The sequence below is a fragment of the Chroicocephalus ridibundus genome, chromosome 4 (genome assembly GCF_963924245.1).
Source record: "Chroicocephalus ridibundus chromosome 4, bChrRid1.1, whole genome shotgun sequence".
Lineage (NCBI taxonomy): Eukaryota > Metazoa > Chordata > Aves > Charadriiformes > Laridae > Chroicocephalus > Chroicocephalus ridibundus.
Genome location: NC_086287.1, coordinates 54,085,501 through 54,107,158, shown reverse-complemented (window position 1 = coordinate 54,107,158; position 21,658 = coordinate 54,085,501). Strand labels below are relative to the sequence as shown.

The 21,658-nt window shown below is 42.9% G+C and overlaps 1 protein-coding gene across 1 annotated transcript in view; it reads left to right on the top strand.

Annotated features, from left to right (window-relative positions):
- The first annotated feature begins 2,919 nt into the window (after nucleotides 1-2,919).
- Nucleotides 2,920-21,658, top strand: part of FBLN5 (fibulin 5) — a 54,342-nt gene continuing 35,603 nt past the window's right edge. The window contains exons 1-4 of the mRNA XM_063332556.1: nucleotides 2,920-3,388; nucleotides 5,502-5,556; nucleotides 8,023-8,074; nucleotides 9,224-9,466. Coding sequence (XP_063188626.1) covers nucleotides 3,372-3,388; nucleotides 5,502-5,556; nucleotides 8,023-8,074; nucleotides 9,224-9,466 — 367 coding nt within the window. The 5' untranslated portion in view covers nucleotides 2,920-3,371. The remainder of the gene's footprint in view (nucleotides 3,389-5,501; nucleotides 5,557-8,022; nucleotides 8,075-9,223; nucleotides 9,467-21,658) is intronic.

Here is a 21,658-nt window from a genome sequence, read left to right as displayed (position 1 = left end):
GATCCTGCAAATGCCCAGCAGTTGTGCTCTAAGTGTTTTACCAGTTTTGCTGATAGAAAATTTGGTTCCATGATGTTTGGTGGGAGCAAAATGGATGTTTTAAGCATCTAAAGCTTGGACATAGGACCTTAAAGCATCAGTTACTGGCAAAGTCCTTGGGTGCATTCAGGTCTGTATGACTGTGTAAAAGGTGTCTAAGACTTGTCACATCCAATGACTTTGGGCTCGCACACCTATCGCCATACAGACCTGTGTGATTTGACTCTGCTCCTGCAGTTTGACAATGTCCTTGAGAATGTTCAGAGAGGGTGAACTTTAAAAAATGACAAGAACATCTCAGAAGGGTATTTGGCAAATATAGTTCTGGAGAAATGTGAGTATTATTTCTGATAGAATTTAAAAAAAGGAGATGAAGTGTTGAAAAAGTTAGTAGATGAGGACTTGTCTTTGTGAAGCAGGCTTTTTGTTCAGGAGTGCTGAGTGTGTAGTTAACTCTGAGATCCCTGACCTAAACACAGCATTCAGAAGCCTTTAGATTATGTCCTCCAGTGCCGAGGGTTCCTGCTAACCGAGTGTTGTACGTTATCTGCAGGAACATGGCGTAATTCACACATTCAGTCTTCTCATCCAAGGAGGGTAGAGTGAAGGTTGTATGACATAGCTTGTGCCCCTTATGGTTATATATTACACAATTTTTGAAATCCAAGGCCCAAACATAATTAGAGCTATAGTTTCAACCCTAGCTATGCACAGAGCAAACTTGTAAGAACACACTCAGTTATTTAACAGAGCCCCATTTTGTACTGTGGACTGTTCTGCACCTCCTCACGAAGACAAAGAAATCGTCAACGTAATCTAAATAAACTAGTGGATTTTGTGGCATAGTTGAGACCCTTGAAGTGAGAGTGCTGCTAGACCTGAAGTTTAGCCACCATCCTCAGCGTAAATGCTGAAGGTGTCAGCAGATGGTTTTGAAAGATGTGTTGAGTTGTCCATGTTTTTATAGGGTGAACAAAAGAGTTTTTATGTGCCACAAACGTCTTCCTTTATGCAACTCTTCATATCAAAGAGAATGGTGGGAAGGGTGTGGCTGCATTTCATTATTTTGTGGCTGGTGATAGTTACAGAAAGGTGCTGCAGAAATTCCGCTTAGCCATGACATCAAATCCTTTTATTTAGGAAAAAAAAGTCACTGCACTGTAAACGAGCCCAGGTTGTGGTTTGGTACACTTTTTACACTCTGGGTTTTATCCACTCCAGCTGTCAGATGGAGACAGGAAAAATCAAAACATTTGCACAGTATCCCTTCTTAAGGGAGCCCCTGAGGTGGTCAGGTCTGGATCCACCTCCTGTCTCCAGCGCTGGAGCACCTCTGCCAGTTGGCTGATGAATCAAACCTCTTTAGTCTAAGGCAATTCCGTGGGAGCAGACCGGTGCTGCGCTCATATGGTGGTTCTGGCACGCGTACAATGATTTTTACCATGTGATGGTGAGAAAAATCCAGTGGATCAGCAAGTGGATTATCGACAAGGTTATGAGGCGAGTTCTTCATCCACCCAAATGGATGCTCAGAGCACCTGCTTGGCTATAGAGCTGTTTCTCATGGTTTCGGTAGATCTCCACACACCTAAGATACAGTAAGCACTGCTACTTTCAGACTTGTTAGCTCTCCATATCCCCAAGTGTGTTGAGAAACACTGGACTTATGGAGCAATGAGAGTACTTGCTGTCAACCTTTTGCCACAATGAAAATTTGCCCAGTCTTTGCTTTCTCTCTCTTGCCTGTTTGCTGATCCCTGACAGAACTTTCCTCCACAACATGCCCAGCGAGCTTCTTCAGAGGTCTCGTGTGAGCTTTTGTTAAGCTTTTGGGAAGTCTATTTTAAATAAGTTAATTGGTTCTTATTTGTCTGCAAATGTTTGAATAATTCTAGGAGAGTGTTTAATTTTCCAGGCAATAGAAGTGACGTAAACAAGTTACTAAGAGACAAATTGTCAGAAATGTCATGGAGCGCCTGGTGCTGTCATTTTTTAAAGGTAATTTGGACAATTCCAGCCAGTTAGTGAGGTACGGAGCCCTCACGCTTCCCACCGATATGACTTGTGGGTTGAAACAGTTCAACCGTTGTATCTAGAGCTGGATATCCATGCTTAGGGGCCAATTTTATGAATATCTGTTATAACAACTCTATTTCTCTATTTCTTATTCTCTTACAGAGAGATGTATGATAGATTTTTATCTTCTCGGACATTTCACGTTCCTTAGGAATAAAGGGTTTCCTCAGATGGAAGCCTCCACAGACATGCAAAGTATTCATTTTATGACTATGTCTGTGTTTAATTTCAGTGTTCATCTTTGGATCTTTGCAGCATCCGATTGCTAACCTCTCACATCTCATAAATGTTCTGCTTGACCTACTAAAGCTCTGCCTGTGGCAAAGTTGCAAAACACCTGAAAAAGTACTTTATTTCCTTCCTCTTCAGTCATAACTGGAGATCTGCAAGATATATCTTTCCTGAGAAATATTTCTTTTCACAAACAGCTCCCTTAAGCGTGGGGTCAGTTTAAAAAGGGCCGGTGTCTGTCAACAAGCCATTTGGTTTCCTTTGAGCGTTTTAATTTGTTTATTCCTGTTTTCAAACAATCCCCAAGCAATATCGTTCCTGTAGCTGCGATCGTCATGAATTTGAGTTATTCACCTCCCAGAGGGTCAGACCTTTCATCAGTATGCCATTGGCACGACGCAGCCAGTGTTGCATATTCATTGTCCGAGACACCAGCTAGAGGGCCTCCAAAAAGCCTGACTTTTTCTTTTTTTTTTTTTTTTTTTTTGTTCTCAGAGCAAGGAAAACAATCCCTTCCCTTCTCTGGTCCCTTGTTAAGGGTTTCTGTCCAATAACGGTGCTCTCTGCTCTGAGGCACATTTAACTGTGAAGTTTGCAGCGGGAGAGGCTTTCCTTCAAGCTGTTAGTGTTTTATCCTGGCAGGCTCCTCGAGGTTGTTGTGAGGAGTCTCGCCAGTTGGTGAGCTTTGTAATCTAAACCAGCTGTCCCAGGCTGAGGCCCCCATTTGCATTGTTTAACATACTTAGAAAATGAAGTGTTCATTTTTAACATTCCTCCTCCAATTGGTTTAATGCTGAATTACAGAAGAGAACTAAGCAAAACCAGGTGCTTTCTCTGTATTCTCTCCAGTGTCTGAGGAGGTACAGACGGCTCCCGATCTTCTCCGTTACTTGCTATTTCATTCTTTGGACTATAAATGACTGAGGAACTGAAGTGCTAGCAGAGTGTAATGTTTGGAAAAACTTTCTAGTTATTCATCAGCGCAGCCTCTGGTTTTTTTCCACCTTTCCCCAACGGTTTTGGACATGCAAGGATTAAAAAGGTAAGTGGCGTGCGTGAAACTTCTTTACTTACTGAAGGGAAACCTGCTTGTGGAAAATCTCTGTGGCAGGGCTTCGGTTTGCCAATCCACTTGTTAAAGCCATTTGCAAAGAGATGGGATCTCAGTGGTCAGAGGTGGGGAAAGTCTGTTAATTAAAGCTGTTCTCTCTCTGATGCCTTCCTCCTTGATCTATGCTCATTCTCTGCGCTTCAGGAACCCCGGCATCCGCGGGAGTGCTGAACTGCGACAGCAAACCATCCCGCTGGCTACAGGGATTGATTTGAGGCTAATTAGTTACTATTGCAGAAGTTAATTGCTAGTTTAAAATATTTTGCCTGCTGGGCAAGCTGCTGCGACCAGCTGAATGTAGTGTTGATAGGTCGTGCTGCCTGTCTGTTCGTAATTCTTGAGGGGACTTGAGACCCAAAGTAACGAGCACATCGAGACGGTGGTTGTAGGCAGAACACGTCTGAGGCAGTAAGGTCACCCCCCCACCAAGAGGAACGAATATATCATCTCATAAAAACGGAAACAAAAGACCATCTAGAAACGTAGGAGTTTTGGCTGACTGGTTTTATAGGGGATTTTGTTAGCGTGCACCACTCTGCAATAATGTAGAGCGTAGCCCAGTTGCAAAGCACGTTAGCGTTCAGCTGTAACCTGCTGTATTTCCTCCTAGTGCTCTTCTTGCTCTAGGCAAAGGGAGTCTGCAGCCTTTATACCAGTGCATGCTTTAAAATCTCTTCGAAAAGATTTGAGGAATCAACAAATTAAGTGCAAGCCTAAATGGATAAAGTTGTACTTTGAACGCTTTGCATCCAACACTTAGGAGAAGTCTGTGCAGAATTTGCCTTTCCTTGCCACTCAAAAACTGCTAGCAAGCACGATCCGTCTCTGCAGCACTATGAACAACCATTTTAGGTTTTATGCTTGCTTTTCAGAGCTTGTGCCTCTCTCCTCATTTAAAACAAACTTGTTTGAATGTGTCGGTCACTGTTTGCATGTGGTTTTGCCTGATGCGTTTATAGGTCTTGTTCAGCAGCTCAGTTTGCACTGGAAATCAGACACAGCTCAAAGAGAGAAAGTTGGCAGCTTGCTGGTTAGCAGAATGAAGGCTACCTAAAATATCCCTTGCTTCCTGTACTGGTTTTATGGGAACGGATTGTATACAATTGCCATTCAGAACTGGAATCCAAGATAAGCAAGATGTGGGTCTAATTGTATTGAGAAGAAATTTTATATAAGGCAGCGGCAAAGTGCTGAGTACGTAGAAAAGAATGATTTCTTACTGTCCTTCCCTGGTTTTCTGTCTGTTAGTAAATACTTGGGGGTGGGAGCTTAGCTGACAAGAATTTTGGTGCTCCAGGTAAGGAGTTCTAAAGCTTTAGAGCTTGGTTAGTAAGGTATCTTCTTCTTCCAGTTGCAGTGAAGAGACCCAGTGGGTCCCACTAAGATGCTGTAAGTGGGGAAGGCTCCATTGAAGATAGCAGCTTCTAGTAGCTGATGACCTGGCACAGCGTGTCTGCTTGCAGAGCAACATATTACTCAAGACTGAGTAAAGGGACAGAATCTGGCCCTAAGAAAATGGATTAATCTCAAATGTAGTCTCCTGGGGACGAAAATGCGGTTTAGCGGTTAGAGTGACTGGCTTGGATTCAGGACCTCCTGCACAACGTGTCTGCAGCCCTGCCAACGCCTTGCACTGTCAGCTTAGGGAGGGCCCGTGCTCTGGTTTACCCATCTGTAAAATGTGCATAATGTGCAAGAAAAGCTTTGATGTTCTCAGAGGAAAGGTGTCAGAGAGGGGCAGAAATACTTCATTGACTATTACGCGCTTGTTCCTTAAGCAGCTGCTGCATGGGGTATCATAAAAAAATAGTTAATAGACATGTTCAGTCTTATTCTGATCCCAGTTGCGTAAAACCGTAGTAAAATTAGTGACTCTGAGATCTGAATCTGGCCCACAGTTTTATTACTCTCTCTCCAGGGGCCAAATTCACGTTAGCAAATCTCTGAAGCGTCACTGGAAATTAATTTGTCCATGTGTATTTAATTCTATATAATGAGCCTGGATGTCAGAAGGTTTTCAGCCTGTTTTCTGTGCACATTACAGGATACTGACTGCTTTCACACTGGCCGTCTGCCTTTCAAGCCCCGGAAAAGCACAGGTGAGAGGTGCACCCAGAGATCTGTGTGCTGGTTTGTACTGAAGCGCTGTATGGCATGAGATGTAACTGGCGAGCAGGTGAAGAGGAAGCTCTGTGGTCTGGGGTTTGCATGGAAAGGAAACTGTGTGGTCTAAGGGCTTAGAGGGGAGAACTTGGAGCCAGCAGGATTCGGGAGTTGAACATGGACTGAGCTTATTGACTCATCCTTGCCAGCTCAGCAAAATATCCCTGTAGAAACCTGGACCTCACGGAAAAACCTGAATCTGCCTCTGAACTGAACACTGCTGGGAAAATAAATAAGAAAAGCCATCCCACGAGAGCAGGGACAGCTCAGTTCTGTGGTGGGGAACATCCACGTTTGGAAAACTTACTCATATAAATAGGTATTCTCTGTGTATAGCAGGATCTTGTCTTAAGACTGTTTAATTTTGGACTGTGATCCTGAATGACTGCATCCTAGTTTTCGTTTTAATTTATGCCCGAAACCATTTTTGTTCAAGAGGCAGGGCTTTTGAGGGTGGATGGAAGTAAAGCAGTCCAGTTCTTGAAATAGCAGAAGCATTAGTTCTTTGTGTTCTTGGGCTCCAGTTGGACTTTAAATTAGGAAAAACAGTTCCCAAAGGCATGTTAAGTTTGAATTCCTAGTTGATAATCCAGATATACTCAGTGTCCAGAGCTGTGTTTCTGAATACCTTTGCCAAAAGACTCTGAAATGTAGTTGTTTTTTTTCTATTACATTGAAAATTTCCTGCACATGGCATGCTTACTGATATCTTTGTGAGCATTGGATCTGTATGGGAAATGCTTTACATGCCCCTGGAGAATTTTTGAGATGTCTTTAAGGGTTTGTTTTTATAATTCTAAAAAATATTGTTGCCATTGCTATTTTTATAAAAACATCTCGTACCTTAAATTGATTTTGAAGCCTAAGCAAAAAGCAACTTGAAACCAAGATGCCAGCAACAAACCCTTTCTGAAGATATTGAAACTGGTCATTTCAACAATATTCAAATCTTTTCTAGAATAAAGTTCCAGAAAGTTGTTGAAACCGTTCTACAGTAGTTTCAGGGTTTCTGAATCATCTTTTACTATCCGAAAGAAAATAATTTTGGTAAAAACTGTCTATCTTATCTTTTCCTGCTAACCTAGGTGTAGCGTATACACCCCAGAATAGAAAGAGAACAAAAAGTAGGGTATGTACATTCATTAAAACATGAGGCTGGTTATACATTCTCCCATCAGAATACCTTGGCTTTCCACAACGTGATACCGAAAAATCTCGGAATGCCAAAATAAATGAAGGCAGAATTCCTTCATAGTTGTTTGACACTTCTCGTAGTGGTTTTGTGTATTCATGTGTGCAAGTGGCGGATGCAGGCCAAATAGTGCTGCGTGTTTCACTTCATGTCCCCTCCCTAGTTCCTGCCACGACCCACTTCCACTGACTTACCCATCTCACCCCTTGTCTCCCATCTACAACTTACTACTGTTCTAAACATGAACCAAGTACTTCAGTCTTCCACTGACTTCTTCCACAAAGTCCAAAAATAAGTGTCTTTATCATTTAACAACAACAAAAAAGGAAGAATCTTGAGCACACTCCATCCCTCTGCCCTCTGGTTACTTCAGTGGTTCCTGTTTTCTGGATATCTCTTGCTTACATTCCTTAGTATAACCTTTTAAATGGCAGGATCCTGTGCTTGTGAAAACTGCTTGGCCCGCTGCTAAATACTTGGAGGCCCAGTGAAAAACTAGGGAGAGCAGGGAATCATTTTAATGGGCTTTGACACAACCATCACCAGGACTGTCACTGTTTTAGAACTGCTGAGGGTCACCAATGAAGTGCTGAAGACTCTGGGTTGCAGCCCTGGTATAGACCAGCGCTGTAGGATAGGAAGGAACAAGGAACCTTGCCAGCCTAGAGCAGGTGTCATGTAAAGATTTATCTTCTAAAAATCAAAAGGTCTGGTGTAAAGTAAAAGCCTTACTTTTATAAAGCTTGTTATGTTTTAACTATGGCTTTCATTCAGTCAGATGGCCAACATGTTGAGACGTACGTACTGAATTATCTGTATGTGGTGTTTTAGAGCCTGTTAGAGAAGTTGGCCAGTACCTTCTAACTGAGCCCCGCTGTTCTAGCAAAAATGAGATCCCAAAATAGAAGAACATACAACTGCATTAACAACTGGTATGAAGCCCATCACACATTATGTTTGGTTGCCCCCGGGGAGATGAAGAGCCTGACGCTGTCACCACCTGAGGGAACCACCTTCTGTTTGAGGGGCTGGCATATGTGCTGAGGTCTCAGGTTCGTCCCTTGCTGACCGTCCTTTGGGGAAGGGACTTCATTGTGGTGTACTGTATAGTGCTGAACAATTGTACTAAGCATAATAATCCAGATGAGCATTTGACTCTGCAACCCTCTCATTTCACAGTCACTGAGTGTCCTTTGTTTTCTCATTTTAGCAACAATGCACTAATGGGTTTGACCTGGACCGTGCCTCTGGGCAATGCTTAGGTAGGACTTCAATTAAATCAATACATTTAAATTGGGGTTCAGCAATCCTGACTTCATTGAGTTAACACTGTGCTGCTGTTAGTATGTTTTAGTTGAAAAGTTCTTGCTATGTGACAAATATGTGTGTTTGTGTATATGTATATACAAAAATATATATGTGTATATATAAATATGTGTGTGTATTTACATAGCACAAGTATATACCGATCTTTGACATTGTTGAGATACTAATTTGCTGCCAGTGCTTCTCAAATAGCTGTGATGCATTGGGATGAGTTTGGGGGCTCAGTCTAGTCGCCAAATGATAAGGGTTGTTTACCCTCCTCTTTCTCTTCCAGACTATTTACTATCTTTGCTGGCAGCCTCCACCTGGAGGCTTAGATAAAGTCTACCACTGCTCGGGGTTGAAACCCCAAGTGAGCTGTTGAGGCAATATAGGGAAACACGCGCTTTGCCCTATAGCATATTTTTATCCATGGCATTCAGTCTCCAGGGCAGCATCTTCTGCGCGCATTGAAGTCACTCAAGCAGTAAGGGCAAAACCAGCAGCAGAGTGCTTGCCCTGTCATAGCAACCTACGGCTTGAACGCTCCGTGTGGCTAAACCATTTGTATCGTTCTAAATTTAATTCAGCAACAATCTCAGTCAGACCAAGAAAGAGGCCTGAACCACGGCCCCAGATCTGAACATCCCTAACTTTTTTCTGTGGGAGGGAGCTCGGGAGTTCCAAATCGGGATCCAAGTTTCACAGCTGGGCAAACCAAACCACCAGTGTTTGAAATCCTGATCTGCATGTTGTGGTTTGGACAGACCCTCGAGCAGGAACAGGCGGTAGCATGCTGTAGCCATGTGTAAATCAGGGTTTAAACTGAACATTTATAGAATAACAAAGCAGGCTTTCCCCTCTCCCTCTACCCTCTAATAGTGAAGTAAAACAAGTAAAACATAGGATATGTTGAATATATGGGATGTTTCCTGTTTTAGTATGATCTAACTTCAAAGTGAGGTTCCACGAGGAAGGATTAGCTTTTCTCTTCAAAGAGACTATCAAATTTTTTAGCAAAATCTTGAGAAAAACATGTTAACTATTTTTCGGATTGGTCCCATTGAGAAGCAATCGCTCATTTAACTTTTGCAATTTCCTTCTAGATATTGATGAATGTCGGACTATTCCTGAGGCCTGCAGAGGAGATATGGTGTGTGTCAACCAGAATGGTGGCTATTTATGCGTACCCCGAACAAACCCAGTGTATCGGTCACCATATCTGAATCCTTATTCAAATATTTATCCACCGCCCCCAGCACCAGGCCCCGTTCCTAACTACCCGACTGTTACAAGACCTTTGATGTGTCGATTCGGTTTCCAGTTGGATGAAAATAATCAGTGTGCTGGTAAGTAGTAGAAATCTTTATTCTATATTTTTATTTATATTAAAGCTTGTCCAACATTGGAGAAATAATTTAGCTTCAGTTGTCCTTCAGTTACTGTATCACTCAAGCCCAGTCTTTTGAAGTTCAGCTACTTTTTTTAAAGGATGTGAGCTCTACATTTCATATAGTCATTATTCATTGCAAGCTAAGATGTGATTTAGTCCTATTATTTAATCAGGAAACCCACTTTTATGAGAGAAGTGATGTTTTTATGAGAGAATTGATGCTCTTACGAGATAAACAACCTTCTGATGGCAGGGGATTTGTCTGTGCATCAAAGGCATGCCTTTTATGTTTATGATTCTGTCCTTGAGAGAGAAGATAGATGGCCCTCCATTTGAAGCATTAGATGGGGACTGAGGAAACCTTGATTCAGTTCTTTGCAGTATGTGACCTTGTTCAGATTTCCGGACCTTGGTCTTCCTCCTTTAAATGGTATAAATAAGAGTTGTTTCCTCCCCTGCTTTGCATTCTTCACTTAAACTGTGAGCCCTTTGGAGCACAAATGTTGCTTATCTAGAGGGTGGTACACAACTGTTGGCACTACCATTGCTTTAAAGACTATAGACTTCAGCTAAGCCTGGAATTCCCTTGTTCCAGGCACTGTGCAAACACACAGGGAAAGAACCACTGCCCCAGCAGAGTGTTGACGTTGTCTTAGCACTTTCATATTCCCCAATCTCCAATGCAAAAAACAAATAACGCTATGAAAAAGTTCTTGAGTTGGTAGTTTTTCTACTTTTGCATCTTTTGCTAGATTCTGATTCCACTTACTTCATTTTTTTCTGTGTTTAACTTGGATATAAGCTGCTCCTGGGTTACTTAAATTTAAGGGAGATTTAGATTATATCCCTTTGGTTTCCTTGTTTTCGATAGTGTCGTGTTATGAAGGAATGGAGAGAAAATTTCTGAACTAAATTAAATTCCACTGGCCAAAATATTTCTTTTGATGCCAAACTTGGAATCAAGAGATCAAGATCAAACTGATCATTGGCAGCTGCTCAGGGTAGACGCTGGAGATGTAGCCCACAGGTCCACCACAGAGTTAATCTATAACCACTATTATTTCTGTGTCTCAGTTATCCTAATGGTAAAGTGAATTTTTTGGCTGTTATTATATGTAGCTAACTGTCTGAAGGTTTTGATCAAAATCTTTTTGAACAAGAACTGGTCTTTGACAAGGAAAAAAGCCCAAACTACAGAAGATACTGTAGTATCTGTCTTTGCCTGTCTGCGGAACTAGGAACTCTGTCCTCCTAGACTGAGGAACTGCATTTAACTCAGAATGTTTCTTTTTTGAATGCTGCTACAGAACAACACAGGAGCTAAAACTGACTTGTCTTTCGGTCTGATTCTGCCCTATTGTCTGAAATTTCTGGCAGGACTTGGTTTCAGATGATGTGCTTTGTTTGCTTCCCTAGTAAGGAGACCATGATGTTTCATGGGAGCTGTGAGGGTCTAGATTTAAATTCAGCTGGTTTGAGAAGCATTTTTCTGTATTTGAATCATTGCCGTCATTTTCCCCAAGGTGGGGAAAAATGTGTTTTCTAACCAACGCTAGTAGTAATACCTACAGGAAAATCAAAAAACCTGGTTTTTGAATGAGGAGTTTTGAAATCCTGGGATAACGGATGAGTTTGCTGTAAAAATATGCATGTGCACCATCGAGTCTTTTGAAAATTGCAACTAGTCCTTCTGATCTTAGCAAATTGATCAACCTCAGTTATTTTATCTACTGATTTGTAAGCTTCCAGGAGCATTTTCATTTTGTTAACTTTGATGTAGATGGATCAGGAAATGGGGCAGGGCGTGGAAAAGAAGTGCTGAAATCAAAGGGGAAATGAAAGCTCTGTATTTTACTCTCTCTGGCCTGCTGCACACAAGGCATACTAATCAAAACAGGTGGATTTCGGAAACTTTACAGTGGACCTTCCAGCCTGCAAAGGGCATATATGTTCCTATCCGCACTGGCAGAAATGTGAGGACTAATGCTTTCTTCAGTCAGGGCCGTTCACTTCGGTCACTTTAACTTTCAAATATGGGAATTTAACCGTGAGGGAAAGTTTGGTGAATAGAGACATTAACAAGAATGGATGGAAAAGGACTGACTGCCATTTGAGTACCACAGTTAGCTGGAAGCAGTTTTTGAAAGTCTACATGAGGTTTGAATTTGGGCAGATGATGGATCGTATTTGTGTTAGAAGAAGAAAAACAAAACTTAAAGAAAACAAGACCTGTCAGAGCGAAGGAGTCTCTGCTGGGGTTAGATTTCGTTCTTCGTTTAGTGAAATCCTCTGGAGACATTCACTGTATTAATGCAGTATTTATTTTTGTATCTGCGTGCCCTAGGATGGAAAGGGTGGACACCAAGGGAAGTGATACGAGCACGTGTCTCACTGCAGTGGTGGTAGGAAGGACTGATCCCCTGTTTCCAGGACTTCTGGTGCAGTTAACAGGGGTGATGTGCAGCCTCATGCTTGAAGGCCCTGGAGATGAGGCACCAGGGAACCTTGAACAGGGTCTTCAGAAACTGCCAAAATTTCACTCAGGTCATTCAAGAAAGTCTGAATCCCATGAGTCATGGCTCTGTCTTATTATATGTCATTTATAAGCATTGCATCATGTTAATAGTATTTCGGTTGCTCTGTGCTTCCCTGCTTGTCAGCACTCAGCACGCTTTTAGGATATGAAGTCCTTCAAGGGTTAATTTTGTGATGGAATCGTTGAAAAGAATAAACTGGAATCTATTTTGCCCAGTAGCTGAGCCACTATATAAGTTACAGGTTTGTTATGTTGATGTTCTGGCACTGCCTTCCAGAACCTTCTTTCCAAATAAAATTAGTCACAGGTATTTCCATTAGAGATAATGAGACTTTTTGCTATTGACTACAGGGGAACCAGAGCTATTCTAAGGCCAATGTTTCTGAGAAATCTCCAGTTTTTAACAGAATACACATTTTTGTCTGGTCAGATATGGGGTTACAGGTCTGGGCCACATTTTCTATAGCTAGGCCAAAAGAAATCTTTACTTTCTCTTTGAATTCCAGTCAAAACAGCTTATTAAACACAGGAACCTTCCCTGGGAGATCTGCAGCCTCAGCTTTGAAGCACTGGGCTTGTTCAAGAGACTTACAAGGTGAAACAGGATAAAAATTTGATCTGAAAGCTGTGTGAGACTTAACAAGCTCTTTTTTTTTTCTTTTTTTTTTCAATACCGCCCTTTGCTAGAGCTGACAGAAATGTAGGAAGGCTGTGAGAGGGTGGCTCTGTCCTGGGCTGGCATCTGGCCTGCCTGCCAAGGCTCCACGTTCCCTGGCTCTCAGAGGCATGTGCACCCCGGGTGGTTCGAATAACATTCCCCCTCCTGGGGGCTGATATATTCCAACACACAAAAAAAGAAATACAAGCCATTCTTCTCCCTTTCGAACTTTTTTTGGCTTCATCCTTTCTGACCTGGATGGGCATAGACAGGGGTTAGGTGTCCACACTCCTTCCTCATCCTGTTCACCACCCAATCTCTAACAAGACTCTTTTATCTCCAGATTTCATCCTTTGTGGGGAAAAAAAACCTTTCCTGGCACACGTGCCTCTCAGAGACACCCGTTGGTGACCACTTTGCCCACTCCAGTGTCCTCTGCATGGTGCAGAAGTAGCTGTAACCATTTGTGGCAACAGGCAGTGAAATATTCTGACAATAATTACCTTTTAAATCTTCTGTGGGTTTGATTCCTGATACACAGTATTTTTACCCCTGGAGTTGCTGAATGCTTTATATCTTGTATGTATAAATGTACTGTGTTTTCAACAGCACGATGTCTGTGTAGGCTCATTCCAAAGCAGGTTGGGAATAATTTATAACCACAATTAACGCGGGAATAAAAGACCACATACAGGAAAAAGCAAAGAACATTTAGCGCAAGAGCACTGCTTGAACTGTTTGTCTTCTAGTGCTACTTCTCTATAAATACAGAATGGTTAGTCATAATAATGACATTTTGTTCAAGGAACTTGGTCTAGTAACTCTTGGCAAGATTAAATTGGAGTGAGGGCCCATGTTCTTGCATTATACATTCATGAGCTGAGAGCTCTTTCCAATTTCCCTTCACTCCACCTTGCTGTTTCCTGATTTACAATGATCTTTAAAACATGCCTCAAACACAGATCCTTCTGGGCATTGTAGAAAGAACTGGAATGGGTGGGCTCTTATTTTTGCTTTCTCTCCCATTAATGCACATGCACAATGTGAGGAGACGGTGGGCGTGGAGAGGCATCTAAGAGGGTTGAACAATGGGATCAGAGAAAGCAGACTCAAAGACAGAGAAGCAGATGTTAGGAAAGGTATCAGCGTAAGGCAAGGTGAGTATGACCTAGAGACAGAAAGAAGGCAGGAGGCCAGAGGAGTTAATAAAAGTGGTGGGTAGACCCTGGCTGGATGCCAGGTGCCCGCCAAAGCTGCTCTATCATTCCCCTCCTCAGCTGGATGGGGGAGAGAAAACAGGACAGAAGGCTCACGGGTCGAGATGAGGACAGGGGGATCCTCAGCAATTACCATCACGGTCAAAACAGACTCGACTTGGGGAAATTTCATTTATTACCAATCCAATCGGAGTAGGATAATGAGAAAGAAAACCCAAATCTTAAAATAGGGTTTTTTCCCCCTTCTTAACTATGTTATCCCAGAGGTGCTACCACTGTCACTGATGGGCTCAGCCTTGGCCGGCGGCAGGTCCATCTTGGAGCCGGCTGGCATTGGCTCAATTGGATACAGGGGAAGCTTCTGGCAGCTTCTCACAGAAACCAAAAGGAAGAAGCACGAAACCAGAGGGAAATAGAAAGATACTCTTTCCAAGCGTAAGAGAGGATTGTTCTCCCAGGCCTCATCTGTGGAGTAGTCATTGCTTCACCTTTCCTCGTTTCTCAAAGACTGCCAGGACCTCCTACATTCCCCACCTACAGGTCCCCAGTCCTACATTTGTGAAGTGAAACTCCTTCCTTCAAAACATTACCTTAGCACAGATGGGTTTTAGATCATTATCATTTCTATTGCAAGCATACCTAAATCCCACATCCAAACCTGCGATCCTACTGACTTGCCCTGTGTGCAACCTCATTAAGAACAGCCTATGCCTAGATGAGTTTTCAAGCAAAATAAAGGCCCCAGATGTGCGTGTGTCTGGGGAGAGGAGAGGGAAATGCAGATACAGGGAGCTGAGAGGAGGTTCCCAGGTCTTGTGGCAGGCCCATGGCTGTGCGGGGGTTAGAGCCCAGGATTCCTCATCCAGTGGCTTAGACACTAAGGCAGGCTACCTCCTAACAGTGACTTTTCTACAGTTAACTCTTTGGGCATATAGAAACAGGAGGAAGAAAAGGAGGGGAATGCAGCAAAAAGATTATATACAATCCACTCCTGCCATTGCCTTTTTTAACCCTATTTGCTTCAGCTCTGTGTCTTTCCCTTTTCCTCTTGGTCTGTGAGACAATCTCTTTTGCTCTTCCAGAGGGACAGTTCCTGAAGGCTATGCGTGGTCCCTGTTTGGGCAGCACTGCCATCATGTCCAAGTTAACTAAAAGCAAAATGAAAGATTGCATGAAAATAAGTTCTGCAAGAGGTTGAGAGAAGCCTCCTGGAAGGATATGTAATTGATGTCAACTTCTGATTAAATTAAGGGCCATGATGTGTAGCCGTTATTCATAAGATGGTTTTCCTGTTGGGTTTTGTATGGGGAAATAGAAATTCAGACCTCATGTTGCCATAGCAACAGAAGAGTTGCCCCTGAAGCATCTCAAGAAGAAGCTATAGTTGGTGGCTAAGGCTTGGGTTGGAGGATTTTGCATTCGGTTCCTGACTTTGACATAGACAAATGTGCTGGGTATTTTGGGACTTCAGGTCATTCTGTGTAAACAGAAATAATAATTCATCTTCAGGATTGTACCAAGGATAATTTCACAAGTAGATGATAGGTGTTGAGATAACTCCCTGACAAGTTTCATGTAAAAATAAGTAAACAGGAGGAAAAAAAGGCCCAGTTTAATAATCCTACAACAGTAAAGGTGAAAGTGAGACGTGTGGAACTTATTTACTTGCCTACTGCACTAAACTGGTTGGAAATCACTGGGCACTTCTTTCTATGTTTCTGCATAGATCAGAGGAGAGGAGAAGTCCCAGAACTTTATCTGTATGCCCCCTTTTCTTCAGGAATATCTGTGCTACAAAAGCTTTCAGGGCTTATTTGATCCTGTTGTTTTTCAGTCACCATCTACTTATGCTGTGCTCATTTCATGTTTTAGCACAATTCAACATGGTTGACCCTTGATTATCAAATGTGATGAGACTAGACAAGCCAGCTAAAATAAAGACATGGAAAATACAAACTATGCACTTTAAGACAGAAGACCATATGCCAGAGGACTAATGGAAGAAGGATCATTAACATTGTAGAGTACAGACATACTTAACATAGCCCTGTCCCATTGGATAAACCCACATTCTGCAGCTCCAGGCAAACACAACCGTAATCCTTCTGGGTCCTGCCTCAGTGCTTCTGATCTGACGGCCCGATCTATTCACAAGCCCAACAATCTTCACAAAGTTAGTGACGAGCTGACCATAAAATATTCCTGGGTAAAAAGGTACATCTGAAAACACTCAGAGCTCCTTCCTCCCTCAGGAAACCATTGCACCAGCACGGAGGATGGACCAGGGCTGAGGAAAGGCAAGATTCAGCTAGTGCCTCCAGTAGGGTCCATCAGTAGGGCCGTTCCTACAGAAATCTGACCACCAATAAACGTATCCTCCCCCAGCAGAGTTTACCAATGAGAATGAAGGTGGAAATGCTACTTTTCACTGAAGTGAATCCATCTGTGGTGGAGGGGTTGGCTTGATAGGAAAAGTCGCTGTACGTATCTATCTGTAGCAAGGTAAACTGAGCCTTCTGTGGCTTGGATTATTCTTTCTCTCATTCCTCGCTAAGTGCAGTGTGGGAGGAGTACAGTCTGGTGGTTAAAGCACAGGCGAGTGCTTCGTTTATTTGTGAAGCTTCTACTACTCACAAAGAAATGAGGAAAATTGAACCAAGAAATATAACATGCAAGCCAAGAAGGCTGGCACGTCATTAAGAAAACTGGCATCTCTGTGTGCTGGAATGAAAAATAGCAGGCTCCTGGGTATGGCAAAGTGTAACAGTAAGTGCAAGTCCATCATTCTGCATGTCAGTGCCTTTCAAGCATCACCGACCAACTGTATTAATGCACGATGATGGGAGAAGGGAAAATAAAATAAACACAACGACAGTATAGCCACAAGTGAACTATAGTCATACCGGGTAGATAGCTGGATAAGTCAACTGGAGACAAAAACTCCTCTTAGACCTGTGATTATGGTCCCCCTTGACTTTGGTGAAGTTTTTAGGATCTTGGAGCAGAAGTTCTTGCAGTGAATTCATTAGGTTTAGGTTCATCTGTCTTGAGCCTAAGCCACTGATCATAAGTGTCTTATGGTCAGGGAGTTTGGTACAATATTTTCCTGCTGCCAGACTCCTGATACCCTGATAAGGATTTCTTAGGCATTGTGGGGCAAGAATACACAACAGGTCAGAAGACCACCTTATGATTAAAAACTGTGGTAACCAGGAGTGTTTGAATTTGCTTTCAACTTTAGCTTGAACTGAAGCGATTCTGCCTGTGGAATTGTCATTGCTTGCGTATTAGGGGTGATTAAAGGTTTTCTGGTTTCTTCTGTGCTGAGACTGGGAGCCAGGAGGGAAGCACAGTGGTATACAGAGGGGGACAGCTGAACGAGAATGTGTCGCATTACAAAATATAGCTGGTTTGTATGCAGAGAAGGGACATAAACACAGAAGGGACAACGTTCGTGTCTCATTAGATGTGCAGGCACCAGTCCAAGCACAGGAAGGTTGAAATCTCTGTGGACTGTGAACTCTCTAGCTCATGATGTGTTTCAGTTTTCCCCTCTTCCTTGGAGTAGTCTGATACTTCGGTGTACAAGGTGGCAAGAACCCAGGAACCCCATCTCCCTTGCGCTTTGGAGACTGCAGACAGAAAGGGTAAGCAAGGGAAAGAGGTTTAACTGGTACGCTGGGTTTTGGTTGGTTTAGTGGCTTCGGTTAAGCTTGGTCTCTGAATTTGGCCTTATTGGTCACTGGGCTCTGAGCCAGATAATACACAGAATTCAGTTGTCACCAAGAGCTAGTTGGCAGGAGGCTATATCTGACTCACGTCAGAGAAGCAGTAATGGTGCCCAGCCTGCCATATCCTCAGGCATGTGCTGGCCAGGGCAGGGCTCTCACCCCCGCTGTTAATCTCCGAATGATTCCTTAGGCTCACTGCTAACAGCGGTTTGATATGCAGGGCTTTGTGGCCGCCTTGCCTTTATTATGTCTTACTTCCTGGGATTTCAGCAGTGCCAGATCTGTTAAAGCCGCTATGTACCGATTAGCTCTGTCTGCTCTGAAGCAGATTTCGTGAGCTTTCCTTTGTGGGATAGCTGTCACGAAAGACAGTCCCGCCAATGAGACAATTACAGGGCTTCAAAGAAAATTAAGTCACTTAATGGTGCTGGAAGATTGACAGACTTCATGAATACCCTTTCCCAATCCATTGGCTCTGTGGCTTGTTCTTCTCTTGTTTTCCTGGAGGTGTCTGTTTTGGCTGTGGATGACAGTCCATGCCTAACTTTCTGCTGGGACCCTCAAGGACTTTGGTTGCATGAGTGACACCTTCTTTACCTCCCTGTGGCATAACGTGCAGACTTCAGTACGTGATAGAGTGTCTCCTTTTTCCTGGAAGGCTTATTTATTTTCAGTGCCCTTAATAGTGCCAGCATTCTGCTCAGGCCTATGTTCATCTTTGCTTGTGTTTGCAGCACCCACAGTGCCTAGAGGTGGCAGTCTTCTCAATGACTTAAAAGGCACCGTTTTTCTTGGCCTCTCCCTTATATTTTTTGGGTCAGCTCTGTTTCTTTTCGCTTGGTTCCAGCCTGAAATTGGCCATGGTTATATGTCACAATCAAGATGTAAAGCCAAAATATATAGAAAGTAGGAATTGGCTCCTTTACCAATATAAATCAGCCAAATGGACCATATGTTTTCCCAGACTGTATAGGCAGAGGTAATGGCAATGCTGGCATCGCTCCTTTGTCTTGTCCATAGGACACCAGACCCATGACAGAGCTGCCGCGCAGAAATATAAGAGCTGCCTGATGTTGTGTGGAGTTTAACATGCTTTGACACTTCCATCTGCCAACTGACTGGCTTCCCGTTTTAGTACTTCAATGAGATGACAGAATTATTCAAAGCAAATAAAGCTACCAGAAGATGAATGGGAGTTACGCATCGCCAGCCCAGCTCAGGGGAGTAGTTTCACTGTTCTGCCTCTTGGCTGGGACGTGCTGCCCACTAAGGATGACAAGATGCACTGAAGTCCGTCTTCAGCTTTAACGCCATCAAAACCCTCTCTGCTTTTAGCTCTTTTCAACCATAGCTCATGGTTGCAGGTGCCCCGTGGCATAAGGCTACGCTGCAGTGTGAGGAGAAGGATGGTCCAGCTGATAGGGCAGTAGTATAGAGCTGAAATGAAGGCCCAGGTCCCCAAAGCTTGGTCAGGTCACTTGCTCTCACTGACCTTCATCCTCAGTGGAAGCTCAGCATGCAAGTGCCCGTTGGTCTGGTCTGCAGTCTGCCACAGGCTGCCAGTGCGACCTCAGACCTCTTTGCTCGATATTTTTATTAATTGACTACGTATCTAAGGAATCACAATATCTGAGCGAGCAGCTGGAAACCCTTAAGGGCTCTAGGTTTTCAGCACTTTCTGAAAGTCAGGGTGTGTATGGTGTCTTCATTTGGGCACCTGCAAGTGTATATATACAAACTTGTAAACTTCCTTAGCTTTTCCATGGCTCAGCTCTACATCAATAACTTGCTGCTACAGTGAGAACAAATCTGTTTGTGTTCATGAGGCATTCAGATACTGAAAATACAAGAAGTCCTGCAGCTAAACAGGGAGAGCCCAGGAGGAGATGGAGAGGAGGGCATCATGAACTCGCAGGGCCTGAATGAATCCATGACCTACTGCTTGGTCTGACACTAACTGCGTTTTTTGGTCTGGGATTTTTTTATTTTTATTTTTTTTTACACAAAAATAAGCAATTTTAATGTCTGCTTTGTTCTAATATTTTGAGCTTGTTTCCATTTGCTAATTATTTTTTTTTTGTGAAGTAAAATTCTTGTTTTCCAGCCAGTTCTCTGTGTAAACGAAGCATTAGCTGGTGAGCTGGTAAATTGCCGGTTGGATCAAAGGCATTAACGGGTTTTGTGGTACAACCCTGGCATATCTATAGGTGACAGCAAATGGGAGGATTGTACAAATAGTAATACACAGAAGACTGGAAAGTCTACAATTGTGGTCAGGAAATTAAGGGACTGGAAACCCAGCAGTAGATGAAAAGATGACCTAACACATGGCCACCTGATGGAAGAGGAACAGTAGAAGGCAGTGATGTCAAGAGCATTGTATCATGGGGCAGTTTTGGCAGTGGTACTGAGACTTCTCATCACAGAACAAAGGGAATAGTCCTTTGATACGTTCTGCTGAGAATGGGTCCAACCTACTGTCATTAGGTAATTTACTACCAGATAAATGTAGATAAATTTATAGAAGTCTCGGTGTAGAGTTACAGTAAATTGGGAGAATTATCGAGGCTGACTGATTTAAAGAGCTAAGTATATTGTAAAGCTTAGGGTAAGATCGCAGCAGTTGTAACTGTAAATGTCAGAGAAGCAGAAGTTGTGTGTGGTGGGTGGTACAAAAGTGTGATTATTCCTGAATAGGGTAGAATTTGCTGAAATAAAGGAAAATTACTTTTAGACTGAACATAGTAAAGCCCTTTATGACAGTGCAGTGTATCAGGTTATACAAGAATACACTACGTATGTTGTAGTGGAGGAATAGTACAAAGTGTATCAGCAGAAGCATTTAAAAACTGCCTGGAAAAAATGTTAGGAAGAAAGAGTCTTGCACAAGTTGGGGGTGGGATGGATGTTATCAGGTATCTTTAAGTTGCTGTACTTTTGAGCCCTTTGATGTATTTCCAGCCTCCAGTGTGCACAGAGGCACAAAAAACTGTTTGCTTTATCTAACGCTGCAGAGAAAAGTTCATAGTATGGGTAAGAGCCTCCGTCCATTAAATAACAGTTATTGCCCCTGTGGTGGAGCAGCACAAAGTTGAGGTAGCTTAAATGGGTAGCCTGACATCCCCTTTCCGAAGGCGGAATTTCTGGCAGAGTCAGTTTGCCAGACTGATATTCCTTGTTCCTGGAGCAGGAACCCAGCCAGGGAGAGGAGATGGGGTCGGAAAGCTATAGCATGCTGCTAACGTCCTGCTATCCCAAACCCTGTGGGGAATCCCAAACCAGGCATAGGCTGGAGCAGCCTTGGATCATGCTCACCTGTTTCAAAGGCAGACTACAGCAACAGATACAACACTTCTTGCCAGAAAATCACTAGGGACTGCACCTGGAGCTTTAATTCAGAAGCAGATGGAAATTATTTTAATTAAAAGCAGGGCGGACTTTGTGATGGAATAGCCCAGAACTGTCTATTGACAGAGGTCAGTTGGTTTCATGCAGTCTTCCCAAAAGGCTGTAGCATGCCAGGTTTAGGAAGGAGGTGTTCTTCCCCACTGAATCAGTGCTATTTGAAGGCGGGTTTTTGTAAAACCCGTGTTTTGTTATTCAGCTACATTACATTGCAGAATTCTTAATTAAATCCGTGATTTCTTTTTTTTCAGCTTGTGACATGACAATTTGGCTCATTGACATTTTCGAGAGGTTTAACTAGTCATAGATGAAAAGTGACATAAGAGAATAATAAACTTTTACAGGGTTATACATAACACTTCCAACCCTGCCTATGATTTTAATTGAAAAATATAGCCACATTCCCCAGGCAATTTTGAAAACCCGAGCATAGATTTGAGCCCAGAGAGATATGGCATAGACATGTCCTGCGCAGACTGGAGAACACCTCTAAAAGTAATCAGCAGCTGACAATTTGTAGTATATCCATTAATGGCCCAGCAGGTCATGTATATTCTGAAGCTGATAAGGGATATATATCATCACAAGATACAAAACACCA